The 19817-nt window shown below is 41.0% G+C and overlaps 1 protein-coding gene across 1 annotated transcript in view; it reads right to left on the bottom strand.

Moving 5' to 3' along the window:
* The window catches only part of BEND4 (BEN domain containing 4), a 21545-nt gene extending 8182 nt beyond the window's left edge, over nt 1–13363 (bottom strand). Inside the window, exons 1-2 of the mRNA XM_010006147.1 lie at nt 13342–13363; nt 11896–12462 (exon numbers count right to left, since the gene is read on the bottom strand). Coding sequence (XP_010004449.1) covers nt 11896–12462; nt 13342–13363 — 589 coding nt within the window. The remainder of the gene's footprint in view (nt 1–11895; nt 12463–13341) is intronic.
* Between the last annotated feature and the right edge of the window lie 6454 nt (nt 13364–19817).

Raw genomic sequence — 19817 nt, 5'->3', positions numbered from 1 at the left:
TCTTTCCCTCATCCTCCCCCTTTTCCATTCCCTTCACTATAATCCATTTCAGTAGTGGTAGCAACATCCTATCCCCTTCTGCTGAGGTGATAGGTTAATTAGGGATGATTCAATTATGGGTCTCTCTTAGGCAGATGCTGCCACATCCCTGATTAACTCTGGAGTATTTCTGAGATACAGTGCTCTTCTCATGAGCCTGAAACGTCATAGGAGAATTAAACATATATTATTCCAACATTACAACTGACTTGTGAAAGACTAAGCATAATTTTGAAGGTATCTTATCACACTCACATTTTTTATAGGTTGTTTTTGTAAAATATTCAGATATAATCTGAGCTTCAGCTAAAAATTCAGAAAAAGTATTCCAGTGTTCCTTTTTTATTTTTTTTCTTGTATTATTTCTTGGCATTCAGCCTTTACACTTGGCAAAATGTAGTGTTTTGGGCATTGTCTTTAGCTGGCAATCTGAAAGCAAGCACTGACATCACTGAGAACGTCTCCAGGTAGGATTTACAGGTATTTTGCATTCTTTTGCAGGCATTGACACTGCATAGCAGCAACGATGCCACTTTCTAGGCAGGCAGGGTGCAAAACACCCTTCCTTTGTGCAAAACAAACTCTTCACTCAAGGCTAAGTGGTGCTACATCCAGTAGTCCACATGCAGAAGTCAAACAAAGTGCTTGCTGTGAATAATAAATTCCTTTATAATTTCATTTGATGTATCCCACTCTGCCATAGGAGCTTAGGAGGTTAAGCATTAGGCAAAAGTTTGCATTTCACCAGACCTATACCTGTTTCTTTCCCCAGTGACTTCACTACTGACTGCCAGACCAGGCCAGTGTCTGTAGTGTAGCTGCTACACAGTGACACTGCCATATGAGCAGGAGAGCCCAGACATTGCTTTTCTTTTCTTTTTTTTTTTTTTTCCTTTTTCTTTTCTTTCTTTTTTTTCTTTTTTTAGGAGAAAAGAAATCCCTTTTAAGTATCACTGGACAGTTTTAGAAAATGTTTCAATTACGAGTAAGTCAGAAGGGCAGTCAAGCTTAATAGTCTCAACATGTTCTCTGTGGCCTTCCTGTAATGAGAGCTGTGTATTCAGCATACAGCAGCAATCAAAAAATTCAATACAAGTTCTTACATGGAATAAAGGGGAAAAATAACCACAGGCAACATTTTAGTACACTGGATACTTGTAAGCAGGTGTGGCAAGAAAAGGATTTGGCTCCCTCCCCGCCTCTGCATTTTTATATATAGGAAAGCATATGTGGGAAAAACAAAAGATTGTATTTTTTACCATGTGGATGGGCTGAAGGATAAGATTGTGTTTTGAGATCCTTTTCTTACACTCTGTGTTTGCTGTCTGCAATGTTCAAAAGGAAACTTCAGCTAGGAACTCTTATGCACAGGTTACTGTCGGCTTAAACAGATGTACAAAAAAAGAGACTCATGAAGGCTCGCTGTCCCCAGCAGCATCAGAAATCTTGTGACAAGAAGAGGCTATGATGGGTGGTTGTTCTACTACAGGAAAGATGCCCTAGTTGGACTTGGAGGAGAGCTGAGTGATCCCTGGAAAATCAGAGATACTTGCGAAACATCCTTTTCCTGTCCTAAATGTGTTGCTTTTTGTTCAGCAAGCTCACTGAGGAGACAGTTGTCAAAGCATTAGCAGTACCTGGAAGCTTTAGACTTCTTTAGTCCACATGAAGCTGTGCTCAAAACAGTCTGTGAAGTTTGCACTTGCTTTTCTGTTTATCTCTATTAGCAAAAGTACCTGGTGATGACCTGAAGGCTCTCAGCCATACTTGGTACTATTACCTGTAATTATGTGGAACAACGTAGGGCCTGAAAGGGAACAGAACATAATGCATCAAAAAATTCTACTTTTTAGAAGCTGATCTCACAGGGGGATGGCATTTTACCTACAGTAATTTCACTTCAGGCTATCCAAGGATGCATTTATCAATGTTCTTCCAAAAGTATAGGGCACAAACGGGAAGACAACAGGAAACTATTTAACCTGTTGTGTCCACAGTACACAACGTACTTTAACTGTATTGTTCTGATAAAGTGCTTTCTCATTACCAGTGAGAAATATGGAGGTACTAAAAGCTGGCTGAAGCTTATAAACACTTCTATCTTCATAAAAGCAGTGATGTTTAGAGCACAAAATTGTATGATTTTGTAGTCATTCTAGTGACTGGATAACTCTGAGTGCTTTTGACTTGTCATTGCACATCACACTGTCTGCTCTTGATACAAATAACCTCAGCCATTCAAACCCCAGATGCTCCTTGCAAAGCCAGCTTCTTGGGCTACTGCATTAACCGAAGCCTAAAAGAGGGCAGCATGAGACTGAGAGTCAAAGCTTCCATTTTTTTTCTGTGTCCCTCTTATGGCTCTGCAAATATTCTCTTTGCTGAGAGATAAGAGGAACTGCTTCCTTCAAAACCTGTAGCAAATGTAACTTTGTAAGAGCCTGCAGATCCCAACTATGAGTATGAAAAATAATTTAAACCTACTAGCTTACTTATTTTGTATTTCATTGACTTTCATGTGGTCTCTAGAGAGTTAACAAGATCATAACCCTGAGAGCGGATTCTCTGCATTCTTATGCATGTACCTACTATCACTGGCAACACCAACAGGGTTCTGTGCCTACTACACTCAAAGGGAAAGAAGCTAATGTCAAAATAACACTTGCTTGTTATGATTTAGTAAAAGGCCTGGAGGAAGGCAATAGGAAGAAGTTTTCACAACCTTTACTTTCTTCAAGTGCTGGCAACTCAGAAAAGACACTGCAAGTGGCAAAGTAACCTGGCCTGCAATAAATGAAGAGCAAGCTCTTTCCAGGAGCTAAAGGACAAGGAGAAGGTGCTATGGGGGACTTAGAATGCTGGGCCAGGCTGGTCTTGCTAAGATGTGAAGCAGGGACTAAGCAGGACAAGTGTAAGAGGTGGCAGATCTTCGTTGTTTATAGATCCAAGTTTTAAGACTTCACAGTTATTCTAGGTATCTGTATGCTCTAACAATGCTTCTTCAGCATAGCTTGTCACAGCTTTCCCTGTGGAGTATCCTAATTTTTAATTAACAGTTGAACAGCGCGGGGACCACCGCCTGTGCCAATGACAAAAGCCAGGGCGTGATCTCTCAGTCTGACCTGCCACACAGTGCAATAGCTCCTGAGGCTAAATCCTCTTTGCACTAGACAGCATCAGCGGGTGAAACACAGTACAACTCAGATCACCATTTCCCAGATGCAGATTCTACCTTTGGCCTGTTGTTACAGCTAAAAGCTGCACCTACACACATCTCTACAGCCAAAGACCACACCTGTCCTTCTGGCTACTTGGTGCATCAATACTCAGCCACCGTGTCCTCCTAAAGCCTTTCTAGGTGTCCACCTCCCAGGGCCTGAAACCAAGTAGCACCAATGTTCTCTGTGCCTCAATACATGGCAACGCGGAGCCAAGTTAGGCTGGGTGTGTCACTTCACATCTTCCTCACTCAACTGCTATTTCTGCATTGCTTGCAAGATGTGAGCAGTGACTATGCTTTCTTTCACCAATGAAAGTATTAAAAACATAGGCTGTGAAAGGTTTCATCAAGAATCCCTCCAGAAATTAATCTGCATCATGGCAATTTCCTGAAAACAAATATTTTTAAAATCACTTTTTGTAGTATCTAACACCCTGAATATCTGTGATACCCTCATCAACCAAACTTTTCATCTCATCAAAACTATAATTTGGCAAGATGTTGCCTGGTACTAATTCCATTGTTCTCTTTTAGTACTCTAATAAATGAAGCCAGCATCAGCTGTGCAATTAGTTTGTCTGGGCTCAGGCCAACAAGCCTACAGTCATGAGTGACATCTCATGTGTCCTTTTAAAGAAAAACAGTAATACAGTATTTGCACCTTTCAGTCTTCTGGAGCATCCCAAATATTCCAAAACATAAATAAAATCATAGTCAGAGTCCTCTTTGTCCACCTGCACTTTTGTTTAGCTCTGGAAGTGAGTTGTCCAAATCTCCTGGGTTTGAAAATATCGTGCTGAGGTAGCAGCTGCCTAATGCTTTTGGTAATAGGTTGATGAGCACTCAGGGATGAAAAGCTGGTGTGTCCAAGCACTGTGTTACTGCTCTTCATGGCCTGTGTTGCAGCTCTCCTGTTGATCTCTCTGAGACTCCTAACTCCACTCTTGAACCACTCCATCTTACAACTTGGGCTGGAATCAGCATCTCTTTATCAATTTTACAAAGGCCAGCAATTCTGGCACTGACCAACAAGCTCTTCATTTGTTCTGACATGGCATGGCAGGGAGTTGTGGCAGACAGCTGAGGTTCCCATGTGAAGCTGCTGTTGAATGTGTGCTTAGCACTCAGAGTCACTCTGGCAATGGAAAATATTTCTACCTGCTTATCATCATCATTGCATGGTGGTGTGACTGCACCATTTTACTCCTCATGAGCACCAGAAGAAAAATACTCCATGAACAATTCCAAATTACTAACAAAGCCTACTACCTCAATATGGACTCAATATTTTTCCTTATATTTGCCAGGGAAAGAATGTCTCCTCCACAGAGTGCTCCAGATCCTCTGGAAAAGTATTGATTTTTCAGAGATCCTAACCTCTGCTTTTTACTCATCACCATCAACTTCCTCTTTGCTCCACTTACTACACTCCTCACTGTTACTTCTCTTTCCCACTAAAACTGGTTGGTTTGTAACCACCATGGAACTTTTCTTCCTAGTCTTTTGAGGCCTTCAGCAATATACTTTTAATGTTTCCCAATTATCACACCCTTTTTTCTTTTTTTTTTTTTTAACCTTTGGTTCTGATAACTCTTTCCAAAATTTTATGAAGTGCCAGAAACATCTCTGTTCTTGATTTGGGCTGGGTTTTTGCTCATTATAAATGTTATTGGGACACAACCACTTGTACTGGTATGTGTCACAACGAGGGTTCTCGTATATCCTCCCTAAATTGCGGCTTCCAGTGTAACATGCTTCAGGGGGTTTATGTTGCCAAAGCACCGTGCTATAAGGAGATACATGGGCTTGCTGTAAAAAAGGTGTGACTCCAATGAAAATAAGGTATATCTCCAAACTCTCCCATGTCATCAGACAGCCTTTGTGAGAAGGGATGGATCATCCCCAGGGAAGCAGTGTGTCTCCCTGCTTTGGCCTCAGCCCCCATAAGCAGACAGTAAGAAATTTGGTTATCCTGCTCATTAATGAGATGTGCTCTGTAGCCCACACTAGCTAGTATTCCTCCTGGTGCTTTGCACAGTACAAGATGAACCCCTTAGCACTCAAGACCATTTACTACTGACTTGCCAGTGAGGAGGAAAATTGGGAAGGGTGTATATCTAGACCCATCCGCTCAGGCCAGCAGCTGCTAGTTAAGACCGGCTCAGCACTGCCATGCATCCTCCTTTGCTTGACCTTGAGTGATGCTTCACTCAGAGTTCATTGCAGGGCATTTCTAAATTGATGCTCAACTGTCAAAAAGATGTAACAAATGATAGGGAACCTGCTGAAGAACTAGATGGCACTGTGAATTTCTTATAACATTAACAGAGCTGCCTTCTCTGCCTGAGATTTGTACAAGCTGTGCAGTATAACACAACTTGGATCATTTCAGCTCATACGCTCATTTATTTCAATAGTCAGCTGAAAGCCAGTGAAAGCTGCATGGACAGGCTGTGAAGGCAAGTTGTTGGGGTGCAGTAAGCTGGCAAAAGAGTGAGGGGCAAGGAGAGATGTGGGTTAGTAAAGAGGAACTGATCTTGGTGCTGAAGACCCTACAAATTTGTATGTTTGTAATTAGATGGTAAAATAAAACTAGCACTCATTTTTAATGAGAGCAGACAGCAGAAGAACTGACATTACACACAGAAGGGTGTTAAAGATTGCCTAACTGACTTCTTGTGCCTACCAAAAGCAGGGAGCAGAGAAAAAATTACAGCAAATATCCCATTACTTTAAAAATCCCTCTCAGTTGTGTTTTCCAGGTGGAGTGGAAAACCATTTTACTTCTGTTAATCTGCATCTGAAAAGCCATTCTATTTATTTTCATTTTCTTTTGCAAAAATGTTTCCTCCTGAAAGAAGAATGTCCCCCGTCCCCCCTCCATACAGCCCTGGCATGTACACCTCCTAGACAGCAGAAGAAAGAGACAAAACCAAGGCAACTGTACATTTCATTTAAGCAATGCTGTCACATGCTCCTGTGGCTTGTATTTTGGGCTGTGCTCCTTCACTTTCCTCCTAATTAACAGAAGGTACCTCTTCTTGCCCTCCCTTTCATCTGTGAGGTCTTCAGGACAGGGGATTCTCCTGTTAAAACTTCTCTACATATTTATACAGCTGATAACTAACAGAGAAACCAAGGAGTCTCTTGGGAGTTGGGACAGCAGTCTGTGTCACTAAAATGGCAAGTCCTGACCTGCAAAAAATAATCCGAAATTGAGACCCGGCAGTTCAGCTTTGCCAGGCTGAACTGCAGCCATTCACAAAACCCCCACCAGCTTTTGCTCCACAAGGTAGGCAAAGAAACCTGCCCTCCCAAAGTTCTCAAAGGTTTTTACCCAGAAGAGTGGAAAAAAACTAATTAATGAAGCCCTGGTCTGCAGCAGTTACTTGTTACAATAAGTTTTTGTACTTAGGCTGGTTTAGCAAACTAAGCTGGCGCCTCCAAGCTGCCACCACAACTGAGCTGCAAATTCAAAGGGGTTCTGGTGCCAAACACTGGACGACTGCGCTTGAGGCTCTCCCTTCCCCAAGTAACTTCACCCTTTGAAGCTGAACAGCAGAATGGGGCCAGAGATCAGACCAAAACATCGGTAACATCAAGGGAAACTAAACAAGTGGTTAAATGTGAACATCAAGCAGAAGGACAAAAAAAAAGGGGAATGAAAAAGTGTTCGTCACAACCCTTGATGGCTGCTTTATCTACAGTGCAGCTATGGTAGGCTCTTTGGATACATGATGCACTGGAAGTATAGAGAGAGGATTTGCAGGGAAAAGTAGTATCTTTCATTAGATTATCTGATATAGTCAGGAAAAAGAGTCAAGTCTTGGGCTCACAAAACCTCCTGGAAAACTAATCTGACTTTTTCAATTACATTGATATTAACTCCACCTGCAAATCTCACTTTGTTTTGGCTACTTCCAACCACCGTGAAGACCATCTCTATAGGCCATCATCTCTATACATTTGAGGAGGTTTTCCACCCCCATCCTTCTGCTATTTGCTGGAGTACTTTTTGCTGCCAGGCTAAGGAGGTTAAGAATAATGACTGTATCTATCACACACTGCTTATTTATACATTTTCACTATTTACAGGCTGCTTTGCCTGCAAGCATGCAGCAAAGCTGGGAGCATCAGGAGGGAAATCTTCACTCATTATCCCTGGCCTTTGTTTTAACCACCTGGAAATATTTTCCCCCTTTTAGGTCAAAAACTCTGAGGGAATCACACTGACAATAGCAAGGGAGAACTGCTTAATATCCTTACATATTACATGGTCTAAATCCAGGTCTTAGATTCAGTTTCACAAATAAGTCTTTAATTTTACTATGGGGAATGTATCATAGCCCCAGTAATTTTTATACAGAGGAAAGAGATTAGGAGACACTTTTCTCCTTGTATAGATGGATTACTTAGCTCTGTTTCTGACGGTCTCAAATCCCTAAAGAGACAATGATAAGTTCGCCAAACTCCTTCCAAGAATTATCTAATCTTTAAAAACAAGACAAAAAAACCACACTGAATGAAAATATTTCTCTTCAGTTGAACTGGATAGCAAAAATGTTTGATGAATGATTTTGTCTAAGAAAAAAAAAAATATTGGGGGAAAACTGCACAAGTTGCAAAAAATCACATTGTTCCAAGACTAAAGCACTGAAATATGTATTTTTTTCCATTTATTCCACAGCTGAAACAATTAAGATTTCACACATATTTAAGTGTTGTTTCAGTCAAATCAAATGGATACTTTTTCTGAAAAAAATACCAGACTAACAACTAAAACATATGCACTATTTACCACATGTAATAATTTTCTCCACTGATGATCTGCCAAAGAGTGATGCTAGGCTCTGGGCAAAAAGATCCTACAGGACTGGAGGACTTTATAGCAACAGGGCAGAGTCCTGAAAAATCTTACTGTCTGTGTCCAAAAGCTACAGGAGAATGTCTCTTCTGTAATAATTGTTAAAAAAAAAAAAAAAAGTTGTTGCCTTTACGTATGCTGAAAAACCACTGTTCTTCCCAGTACTCTCTTTGTGAGCCATACAAATGGTGCTTTGCAGAGCTAGAGGCAGAGATGCACAGCAGTAACTATTTTTAGATTGCAAACTCTCATGGATTTTAAAAGGGCTTTTGCATATGGAAAGTAAAAAAAAGAAAAAAAAAATGAAAGAAATGCAAAGTACTTCAGAAAAAGGATAAAACAATTCATAGATGGTTACAGAGCAGAAGGAAGGGGTTGACAGAGTTGCTCAGTGCAAGCTATGGTGCCCATCAGGAGGGTACAGTGTACATCCCCCCCACCTGCATGGTCCCGGCCAGCCTCACCCAGCAGCTCTGGCCCAGCTCCCCCAAGGATAAGAGGGAAAAACACATCCAAAAAAACTCTGGTCTTTCATCTGCTAGATGGGAGAGCATGGCAGCCACCATGCTCATCCAGCTGCCTCCACAGTTGCTCTGCGCTGCACTGATGGCCTTGCCTGGCCCCTTGGATGCCCAGCATGAGGTGTATGAATGTGCAGACAATAAAGTTTGTACTCTAAGATGACTCTGATGTGATAGACAGTGGTAAATGACACTGAAACCCTCACAAAGGGCCTTCTGGCTCCCTCCGAAGGCACGCAACATCTTGATGGGCAAAAAAAGAGGAATGATCAGAGAACAAGATATGCACCGGTTTGCATACAGAGATGGGCATTTCCAGTCACAGAAAAATTTCTGTTGGCTTCTTTGGTAGCAGAAGTTCACTGGAACAAAATCAACATTAGAGACAAAAATAATCAGATACTGCCTCTAGCTGATTTTTTATTAACCTTGCTCAGTGGTGGCTGAGGGACTGCCTGGGGAGCTCAGACCTCTGTCCTACCATGTAGCAAAATCCGAGGGCACCTTCTGTGGCTCTTAAACGCTTCCCCAACATCATGGGTCACTCTAGACCTATTTGTATACGTCATCCAGACAGCAGCTGATCTATCTGATGACGATTTCATGTTGGCTGATAAAGTCATACATCCTTCCACATTTATTTTATGTTTGCTTCCTTTGATACACTCTTAACAAGATGTTTCATTACTCCTAGGGGGTAGAAAGTAACTATGCTTACATATGTTTATCTCTCTTTTAAAGGGAGATGAAGGGTAACTGTGATGACTCAGGTAAACACTGGCTGCTTAGCCTGGCATTAATCCTAGCAAAATACAGGCAATCACAACAGGATTCAATTGACTTAAGAACTACAGAATATGAATATAATTAATGCCAGCCAAAACTGTCTTAGGGACAGCGGATCTTGTCAGACTAACCTGATTGTTATTCTTTGATGAGATTATAGGTTCGCCTGAAATAGTCGGGTTGAACAGATGTAATATATCTTGACTCCTGAAGGGCATTTAACTTCCTACCATGAGTTATCTGATTGCAAAACCAGCAACACATAACATCAGCAGACTAGAGCATACATGGACTAAGAGCCTGCTACTGACATCTCAAGTTATTTGTCATTAGAGGAATCATCATGAACGAATGTGTTTCTAGCATGGCTTGGACAGCAGGCTCAATGCCACACAACAGGACCACCAAGTTAATTTAAAAACAATCAAAAACATTCTGGATGATACACAAACTGGTGAACCAGAAAAAATTGGGCAAACAGAGCAGCCAAAGCACTAGAGATCACCTAGTAAATGAACACAGCCAAACACAAAATACCCAAGTCTAGGAAGCAAGGCACACAGAACGAGCAGCTCAGCCACCTGACCTGTGGCCAAATGACCAGAGCAACCCTGGGTGGGAACAAAGAGACTATTCACCTTTGCTCAGGCAGATAAAACACACTGCACCTTATTTCTAGTGCCCAAATTGTAAAGAAATGAGCAGAAGGGGAGAAAAGAGCTGTAAAGAAAGATTCAACTCATTTGAAGTGTATTAAAAAGCTTAGTTTATCTAAAATGGAAATTAAGCCAGTTTTCAGCCCGTAAGTACCTTCAACCAGACAAAGTACCAGGTCCTATACAGCACTTCATTCAGTGGAGGACTGTATATAAATCAATGGCTAGAAGCTGATTTCAGATAGTCAGGCAGCAAATAAGGCACACGTTTTCACCAGTGTAATTAACTACTGGAGTCGGGTGCCAGGGTAAGAGGTACAGCCACTGCTCACCAGAGCCTCCAACTCAGGTGTTCTGAGGTATTACTTGGATCAAATAGTAGTTATGTATGTTTTAGTCAAAGTAAAAAAGATCACTTGCTTCAATATAGGTGACTGATAGAAAGCTGTAGGTCAGATTATGGACTTCAATTACAATTTTCAGTTTTACAGACCTGAAACTAGGACTCAACAGGAGTTGAAGTCCACACAATTCCCTGCCACACAGTGTTTCCACTACATAATCCAGGGAGAGTGCACAAGTTATGGTGACTCCAGATTTTGGGAGGGGTGGAGAAAGTACACATTTTGGGTTTTCTCTGCACTGAACAATGTTGCTTATGGGATTTGCTAGAACCCCTACAGACCAATGCACAAAAGAAAAATGCAGTGTAAAACAACGGAGAATACATCACAGATAGCTGGGGAGAAGAATTATGAAGACTGCTGCCTGGTTTTTGCTCAGATTTTGCTACTGAACCTACAAGAGTGGAGAGTTAGTTGGTTACTGCCTTCTTCCTTTCTGCATAGTTAGCAGCTTTGAAGTATTTTCACTCTTGCAGCCCCTGCTATATTATCTGTGTTTTTCTGTCATTTAGGGATTAGTTCAATCAACTCTGCACGGATCTACCATGAGTACCTCAAACTTTAGCTAGCAGAGGTGTAGCTCCCTAGTGTTTATATGTCAGAAGTGTGTTGTATACTTATTTTCTTTCCTCAATTCCAATTTACTTTTAGTATTATTTTTGAAGTGTATTTTTGCCTGTGCTTAAACTTTAGAGGATATGGGTCCAAGAGACTTTGCTCTTGTACAGTATCACTCTTCAAGTATCTTGGTGCACCCTAACAGCGGGAAGCCCTACGTTTTAAGGGGCAAGGTAAGTTTTTCACAAGAGGGAGTTTCCATTAGACGGGGTTTTTCTGTCTGTTTTCTTGCTTCCAATGGCTGCTAGGTATTGCTGAAATGGACAACCTGTCAAGATTCTTTTTCAGGTTTTATCTGAAGACGAATGGGAGGAGATGTATTTATGCTTCTCACTGAGCTAACATGAATTTAAGACATATTGTTCACAGTCAAAGCCAAATCTGTTTGTTTAGAATAGTTTCTTTTAAGTAACCAAAAAACAGAGCCCCAAACAGGAACTAAGTTTATAAGCTGCAATGTCACTTAAAGAACAAGATAAGAGAGTTACGTATAAAAACATCTATGTGTGAAATTACTGTCACAAACCACCTGATGTTTTAAATTTGGAGTTACAAGTATATCCCATCCTGAACACAGCTCACTAGTCTAGGACTCAGTATTAATTTGGATGAATACCAGCAGATAATTTTCCAGTGGGCACAGCTATAGGAATTTTGGTTGGAGAGAAAGTCCAGTGTTGGATTACAATGATCGCAACCTTAAAACCAACTAAAACTTAAAGAGAAACTATTACCCAAATTATTTTTATAAACGATTGACAATATTATATGGCAGGGGATTACTTACCTGGAATGCTCTCCAATTTTCTACGAAGTTCCTCATTTTCTTGTTGTAATGAAATTACCTCCTGCTCTAGCTCTTGACAACGAGGGCAGTAACCTTCTTCCTCTTCCTCCTCTTCCTCCTCTGGAAGTGTAGAAGATGATGGGTGACCATGAGATTCAGATGTTGCTGGAGATGTCCATCCACCTAAAGTGTGTACTGGAGAGGTTGAAAGTGGATCCACATCTGCCAAATGGCTAAAATCATTTACTGACGAGGTGTTCTGAGAAGGGAAGCTCCCAGAAAGCAAATAGTTCTGAAGGGAATCAGTAAAAACTCTCAGAAAGGCTGAGGTTTGTTGCTTCTTTTGCATATACTGCATCTCTATGTCTAAAATGTCTGACGTCTGACTATGGACCATTTTCCCAAGCTGACATTGCTCTTGTCTTTCACTATAATTTGGGTTTTCCTGCTTTATACAAGAAATCATGGACTGAGAGTGATTGTTGTCCAGTAGTTTTCCACCACAATTTAAGAGACTTAGAACCCGGCTGCATTGTTGGGCAAAGGCATCCAGAATCATTCGACTCTCTGAAACAAAAGAAAAGATGAATCACAGAAACCTAATGTGAAAGGCTATGCCAGGCAGCAGTAGCTAGATGAATGTACACAACTGTTCACAGTAGCATGCATTTTATTTCAGAACACATTAAAATTATGGCTTCTGCTTTAATACTTCTGCAACACTGTGATTTAAAACAATCCCGACTTTGCTTCTATTTTGAGAGTGCCCTTGTGCCCTTGCTGTTAATCAGAAATGCATTGTGATGATAGTCACTTCTTACTGCCATCTTCTTTCAGAGGGATTAAGACAGGAAAATGGGGAAGAAAATATAAGTTCTGTCCAATCTGCTACAAATAAAAGTTAAGTAAGTACTTCTCTGGCAGCCTATTTCCAGCTGGTGGTGGGCAGAGCTTGTACGTATTTGCAGGACTTTGAACTACACCTCCATCCTATGCACTGCTCCTCTCCAACAAGGCTTCCAAGCTTTGTTTTGTTTCCCCTTCATCTTTGCTGCACTTGCTTGACATTGGGTGTGGGACACTTCACATGACCCATCCCCAATTCTGTGGACTTTGGTTCTGTTCCTTTTGCTTTAAGGTTCCAGATATGTCCAAGTACAACTCAAGAGTGATAAGCACAAAACCCTCTCCTTACAGCAAGAAAAACATCAAATGTAAAGCACGAAGCTCCTCTGGTCAGAGAAGGAATTTTTTCTGTCCTGCTGACCCCCTATGAATTTGTGGGTAAGGCCAGCATCCCCATACAGTGGACAGCAGTGCAGAGTTCTTGAAGCTGCCCTAGACTTATCAGGAAACTCTATGTGGGGTTGTGCAGCAGTTTCTGGAGGCAGCAGCTCAGCTCTGGAAGTAGGGCAAAGATGCCATGCAGCATCTAGTCAGCCTTGCCTCTAATGCCAGAAGGCGTCATGTCTCATGGAGCAACAGCAGCTACAACCCAAACCCACACAGTAGGATGGATCACTTCTGCAGTGTCTATGTATATATAACTTAAGCCACTGTAACAGTTCTTTGACCCTGGTGGAAAATGACCAAGACATTCATGGTACAACCTGTTAAATTCCCCAGTAAAAATAATGCCTTTAAAATAATTTTTAGGCTATTCATAGCTCAGTTCCTCTAGGTGTTTAAAAAGATGAAACTAACATTTTGCATGAGATGAAAAAAAAGACTGGTAGGTCTAAGCTGCCAATTTTGGAGAGCTCTTCTCAGGCAGGCTTGACTTTTAGAAAGTGACAAATGCATTTACTTTTGAAAAGGCAACCTGCTACAGATGCATGAAGCTAAGCACCTCAGACCTTCATTTATCTTAACTTCATCACTAGAGACAAAAACACAACCTCATCATACTGATAATACGTAAAGAAAAGAAACATTCAGAATTAAGAGGTGGCACTTCTCATGGTACTTCTCCATGATCCAGCAGATACACCTTCTGGTGGAAAATCTACTTCATGCTGAGGTTAGCACAGCTGGCCTGAAAAATATTTGAAACAACACTAATTTGTGTTTTTACCATCCTCCAGATGTCTGCAAAGAGGGCAGGGCTGCAGCAGCATACAAATGCTTTCAGTCTGAACACAGCCCAAAGTCATCCCCCCAGCAAAAAACCAAGAAGATGTGATCTCTGGAGGACTTAACTGTAAGAACAGGGATGTGAGGTGGACAGAGCAAGGACTGGAGAAGTACAGGGCTATGTGGCTGCCCAGGGCCAAGCAGAGAGAGCCCATGTGAAGGACTGCAATCCACCTCACGTGCTAATGAGTGGTACCAGCCTTCTAGATGGGCTCAGCTGAATGAGGGCAGGTATCTCCAACACATCTTTGATCCAAAAGGTTAAGCAATGCTCCCTATCCCCACTACAAACTCAAAAGGGTAGAAATGCACAGGGACTGCTGCCCACTTTGCAAGTGGGTACTGGTGAGGTGCCAGGTGTTCTGTAGCCCCAGTACCTGCTGTCCTTCCTTCCCTTTTACTGCATTAACATAAGGCCAGCTGTCTTTAACCTTTGAGATGCAAGTGCAAAATAATCCAGCACAACAGATGCAATATAAATTAAATAAACAGAATCCTGGTGATGTTGCAGCCTTCTAGCTGGGACCCATTGATAAACCAAAAGAAAATCAAGAAACTCAGGCATCAATAACAACCTAAAGTTGCGTGTTCTTTGCCTTATTTCTTCTAACATTTTTCCTCTAAAATTATTACAAGATGATATTGATTGGAACTTTGCAATGCTACTACAGAGCAGTTTTTCATTCATTTTAATCCTATAATCCGATTTCAGACCTGAAGTTTTATTTACTGTTCGTTTTCTAATCATTATGGTCCCTGTTGACAAAACAGTTACTTATTCTTGCATACCCTTGTTGCAAGGGGACAAAATATGAATGAAGCGACTGAAAAAGGATTAGTGTTAAGATATGTTATGCTAATATTATGGTTTCTCCTAAAATATGGCAAAAAATAACCTGACATTTCAAATACTAGTTCTGAAGCATGCTGTAATACACACTAACATCAGTAAAGATAAAATTAATTATTATTTTTGCTGTAAAATTGAATGTATTAGGCACATTCGCTGTGATAATGGCTTAAAACGTAACTGAAAATTTATACAGAAATGACAGTATTGATTTAAACTTCAGTTCCATATCAGATCTACTACAAAGACACAATAACAACAATTACTGTTTTTTTCTTAACTTTAACCTATGCTCAAAGATATAAAAATGAAAGCCATAACAAGGCAGGGCTATTTTGAAATGCCAGCAGAAAGAAAATGCTTCTTTGTGGGTACCGCTTGGCAGCAATGGTGAGGGATGCTCCCCACAGACAGTCTAGAAACATCTGGCTCTGTGCTGAAGTGGGTACCACTTTGAAACCACTTCTACACCAGTAACGGTACACATACCCACAGTCTGAACAACCCTAGATGAGAATGATGACTATGGTAATTTCTTGTGATGGAGAAAAAATAAAAACAAACGCTGTCTGTTCCGCACATATTGTAGATGCTAGGATTTTGGTTGTTATGGACCAACTATAATTAGAAATGCAAACACTGTGCAACACCTAATCACTAAGAAATGACAAAATGGTTTTTTTATATGCTTACTGCTGAATAACCACCGATCTATGATTCTTAATTGTGTTACATATTGTATGTATATTCTAGGAAAGGAAGATTCAATCGAAAAGACTGCTCTGGACTAAAACAGTGTAAACAGTTTATTAAAGTCCTATTCTGATATTCCTTTTCCTTATTATGATGTCCACCAACCATGTAATTCTAATGTCTCAGAACCCAGAGTCTTTAGCCTTAACAGAACTCCTTAACTACACTTTTGCCTGAAGGTGGATTTGCCAGATCAGGCCCACACAGTGCTAATACAGCAGGATTATATTGCTAAAAGTATAACTATTCCTAACTAGATTATTTGAAAGTGCAAGCAACCAGAAGATACCAGGTACCAACTCCTGGATATAGCATTCATCTTCGCATCTTTTTCTCACTGATACTAAACTATAGGGCTTCTTTGGGACAAAACCCAAAGTTTTACTAAGAGCAACCTTCTGAAACTGATTACTTACACCAACGCGTCAGAAAAGGTGTCTGGAAAGATGGGCAGGTTTAACAACAGCTTTTCCTACACCTGAGGATCTTTTAAATACTTGGACCAGTCAGCTTTATTAAGAATGCATTGTGTTGGGTCTCAATGGGTCTGGATTCAGGTTGTGGCTTCTCCATAGTTTCTGTTGTAATCTTGGGCAGCTGGTTTAAAAAGTCATCTTTGTAACCATTGAGTAGGTCTGAATACCACACATTCTCCCCTGCAGGGAATGTATTCATAGGTAATTTTCAGCAAGATTCCAAAGTCCAGGCTCCTTAGCTATTTCAGTCATCTCATTGCTCACCTTGCAATGTTTCAGTCCCCTCACCTGATGATTTGTGTTTGTTTGTTCAATGATTATAAAACTATTATTAATTGAGATCCCAGGGCAGCAGCTCTGTACCCCCCAAGTGTTTTTGTTCATGTGTACAGATTTTGTCATTATGTTTTTAGATATGATCACTGCTGAAATACCTATGCTTGGATCACAAAATCAAGAGCATTTGACAGTCCCCATGACTAAGCGATGCCTTCACAGACATTTTGTGTGAAGATGACCAAGACAGTCCAGTTGATGAAGACTACAAATCTTTGGCCATTTCACTACTGATCTTACAGATCTACTTCTAGATGATAGTCCAAACTTCTCAGTTAAGGCTAAAATAACAATATTCACCTTCTCTGTTCACTTAAAAACTTTCTTCTGTCCAGGCATGGCAGAGCTTTATTAACTGGTCATGTTAAACATGCCAGGTTGTTGGCACTGGAATAAACAGCTTTAAGACAGTTTTGTTCTTCTTTGGTATCCATGAAAGTCAAGCTTAAATCTTAAGACATGGTGTAAGGTCTACCTCACACTTCCCTTTGGTTTGTTTCCTTGGTAGTCTATGATACTGTTTAATGCACATACTAACAAAAATGCATGCTGTTTCCATACCAGGCAAATAATCTGAACAGACTAATGAAGAATGAATTTTGCTTTGAAGAATGAATGGTGCTTTGAATGCACCTGTTTGTGTGGCTTCTTCTGCAGTAGCAGTGATCAGAGTAACCACTACTCACTAGAAGGGAGAGAAGGCTTGCACTGCACTGTAACTCTGTATTTTTCATTGTAAGATGACATTTCTCATGCAAGATCTTCCCCTACAGGATGGGATCTCAAGCTAGGTCTTTCCTCACCATGCCACAGGGTGGAGAACACCTGCTCTTCCTCCTCCTAACCCCTTTTCCTGCAATTCTTCTGGAGGCCAGGATGGTATCTTAGAGAGGGACCAAGGAAGAAACCATTCATTCTTGGCAAGAACTTTAACCATTAGGGAAAGCTTAGCAAATACGGAAGCATCCTTACTTGTGGCTGTGTTTGAGGTGCCCACTCTCAAAGGCAAAGTTGGTGCTCTGAATCCCAAGGGGCCAGAAATGCCATGCTTGAAGATTAAGAACCAACTGTATTAAGTGTTTAAGTTGCTAGCACAGTTGGACATCCCAGGAACTTTTTTTACTAGCTTCACTGTTGCCTTCACGAGTGAAGAGGTATCAGCAGAAAGAGGTGAATCTCTGCTACTGAACTTACTAAATGGGTATCCCTACAAAACTGTGGTCTACAGCCCTCCAGCCCTCCACTCAAGTAAGCATCTGCCCAGTGGTATGGGTAAACTATGCTGGAAAACTGTGCAGGTCATGAATGATGACTGTCTGCCTCATGGAGAACAACTCACTGGACCCGCAACTGGATGAGTATGTGCTAAGGGAAGGATGGTTTGCTCCCTGCAACACCCACCACTTGGGAGATGAACCTCTGGCTAAGAGGTGTTCTGGAAAGGATTCAGCCCACACCCCTTGCTGCTGTGGGCAACCCAGGAATTGGGTGGGCAGAGACCCTACAGGCACTGTACAAAGCACAGAGCGACTGTGTGCGGAGCAGACCCAAGGGCTCCCACTTCCTAGAGGGCAAAACCCCAGCTCTGCTTTGCCAGCAGCTGCCTGAGCTATTAAACTGGCTCACACATTTGTTAAGAGGATTTCAAGGCTCTGGATGACAGGATGGAAGTATTTCACATACATATAGCCCCAAGGTCCCAACTAGCTCACACTCAGCAGCTCCCTGCTCAGCTTACTGGGATGACAGCTCCTCCACCACAGGGCGCCTGGTGTTTCTCTATCACCACGTAGGGAGGACTGGCACACAGCTCAACAGAGCATCTATACTTCTGGGATAACAATACCCAGGAGCTCTAAACCTTGCCTCTTGCTTTACCAGCCTCTGGTAAAAACTTGTACAAAATCTCATTTCTGCACACTGTAGCAAGTTTTTTGTTTGTTTTCTGCTGTTTCCCTTGGTACTTCAGTCTTAGCTGAGAAAAGGGTGTGTTGGAACCCGCAGAGGAACCTAAAGTAAAAGTAAAGCCTGTGCGTGCAGGTGATAGGACAGGGATTTCACAGAACTTCAGTGAACAAACAGCACTTCCTTAACTACTTTAACTACTTTTTCTTTTTTTTAAGCACAGGAGTAATCAATGGCAAAGTCTGAAGCCTGCTCCAGCGCCTGGCTAGCACAATCTACAGAGGCAGGAGAAAGCCCAAACTTCTGCAGATCAAAGCCCAGAGGGCTTTGCTGTGAATATGGCCTTGTATATCATCTACCAGACAGCTAAATGTTTTCCACGGCGTAATCTGCTTCTGTAAAGAAATGCAGGTGTCACATTTATCAGCAGCGTTTTGATTGTGGGCCGCAAAAAATACTCAGCTACCACCATTTAGGCATTTTAAAAAAGAAGTAGTTTCAACAAAAAGAAAAGATGACCTGCTATGGATCATGAACTATGCATCAGAGCTGTGAATTTTCAGGTTAATCTATTCAAGTATTAAACTTTTTTAGTAAACTACCCAAATTATTTGTAACAAGACATGACAAATTCATCCAGCACACGGCTGCTTCTGAGCAAAAACAGGCATTAAAACATAGCCATATATCCTATTAACTAGCATATCTCTCTGTTTAGTGAGGAAATGTCATCACATTTGTTACAAAGGCAAACAGCAACATACCAAAACAGGATCCAATTTTTCTAAATAAATAAATCAATGATGTGTCAAAAATTAACAGATGAGTTAATATACCCGATGTTATCAAAACCAGATGGTGCTTCATAATATTCATTCTGCTCAGTCAAACCCTGAATATATTCTGGACCATCAGTATATAAAATAGGATGCTGCTATTTGTGATGGCAAACAAAAGCAATCATGCCTGCCAAGCACATACTATAACAGGCAGCATTTCAGCTCTGCTAGACAGAAAGTAATTAGAATGCTTTTAATGTCCAAAAGAATGATGCTGATAGGCTGCCACAGATGTGTAGATTTATGAATATTTATATGGTGGTTTATAGCTGACACTTTTATCAGTTGAAGAAGATAAAATATCTGCCTGACTCAAAAGCTTGACAGTCAGGTTAATAAAATCTCATTAAAGAGAATGACCTATGCAATTATATAGGATTTATTGTAATTCATTTTTGATTGTACTCTGCTTAAAGATGCAATTTCCCATTTCCTGATGCCAAATTTAGGTTGCATATCAAGATCTACGCGGTTTTTAACTCCAAGCCATCATGAGAAGAAAGATATGCGTTCAGAATCTCAGTATCTTACACCTTAAAAGAAAAAAAAATAATAAAAAAAATCTCATCTCCTGCTTCTCGCTGCATCTTATGAGAACGGTGCAGCCGAACAGCCGATCTATTTTCTTTC

This window comes from Chaetura pelagica, unplaced genomic scaffold, assembly GCF_000747805.2.
Source record: "Chaetura pelagica isolate M959 unplaced genomic scaffold, ChaPel_1.0 scaffold189, whole genome shotgun sequence".
In the NCBI taxonomy this organism is placed as follows: domain Eukaryota; kingdom Metazoa; phylum Chordata; class Aves; order Apodiformes; family Apodidae; genus Chaetura; species Chaetura pelagica.
This window is presented reverse-complemented; position numbering and strand designations above follow the sequence as displayed.